The following is a 651-nucleotide window of genomic DNA, read 5'->3' as shown; positions in this document are numbered from 1 at the left end:
TTTTTCTCTCTCTTTTTTTTCAGGTACTGGCTAACCAACAAAGTCCACATCAAACGACCCACTACTGGCCTCTTGATGTATACCCTGGCTACACGTTTCTGCAACCAGATCTATCTCTATGGTTTCTGGCCCTTTCCACTGGATCAGAATCAGAATCCTGTCAAGTACCACTATTACGACAGCCTCAAGTACGGCTACACTTCCCAGGCCAGCCCCCACACCATGCCCTTGGAGTTCAAAGCCCTCAAGAGTCTGCACGAGCAGGGGGCTTTGAAACTGACTGTCGGCCAGTGTGATGGGGCCACGTAAGGCAGGGGCCCCGTGGGACTCAGTGGCTCACATTTCCTGCCAGCTACACCACAGGCAGATGGGGGTCAGGGCAGTACAAACAATAGAACAAGCAGGCTAGTGGTTTTCTTTGTTAAAGTGTAAACAGTGACCAGAATATATATATAAATATATATATATATATTTACCTGCATATATATATTGATCTGAGTATTTCTAACTGTGTGGTGTTCATCTAGCATTAGGTAGATAAGCCACAGGAAGAAGGCATGGAGGACCCACCTGAACCGGACTGAGCCTCAGTCCATCTTTCGAGGTGGAAGGACTTGAAATATAAGAAGCCAATTTCATGACTTTGGATGA

General features: G+C 46.4%; 1 protein-coding gene across 2 annotated transcripts in view; it reads left to right on the top strand.

Moving 5' to 3' along the window:
• Positions 1 to 309, top strand: part of ST8SIA2 (ST8 alpha-N-acetyl-neuraminide alpha-2,8-sialyltransferase 2) — a 75,004-nt gene extending 74,695 nt beyond the window's left edge. For both annotated transcript variants that reach the window (XM_006867110.1, XM_006867111.1), the window contains one exon: positions 24 to 309. In XM_006867110.1, coding sequence (XP_006867172.1) covers positions 24 to 309 — 286 coding nt within the window. The remainder of the gene's footprint in view (positions 1 to 23) is intronic.
• The last annotated feature ends 342 nt before the right edge of the window (positions 310 to 651 follow it).

The sequence above is a fragment of the Chrysochloris asiatica genome, unplaced genomic scaffold, assembly GCF_000296735.1.
Source record: "Chrysochloris asiatica unplaced genomic scaffold, ChrAsi1.0 scaffold00101, whole genome shotgun sequence".
In the NCBI taxonomy this organism is placed as follows: domain Eukaryota; kingdom Metazoa; phylum Chordata; class Mammalia; order Afrosoricida; family Chrysochloridae; genus Chrysochloris; species Chrysochloris asiatica.
This window is presented reverse-complemented; position numbering and strand designations above follow the sequence as displayed.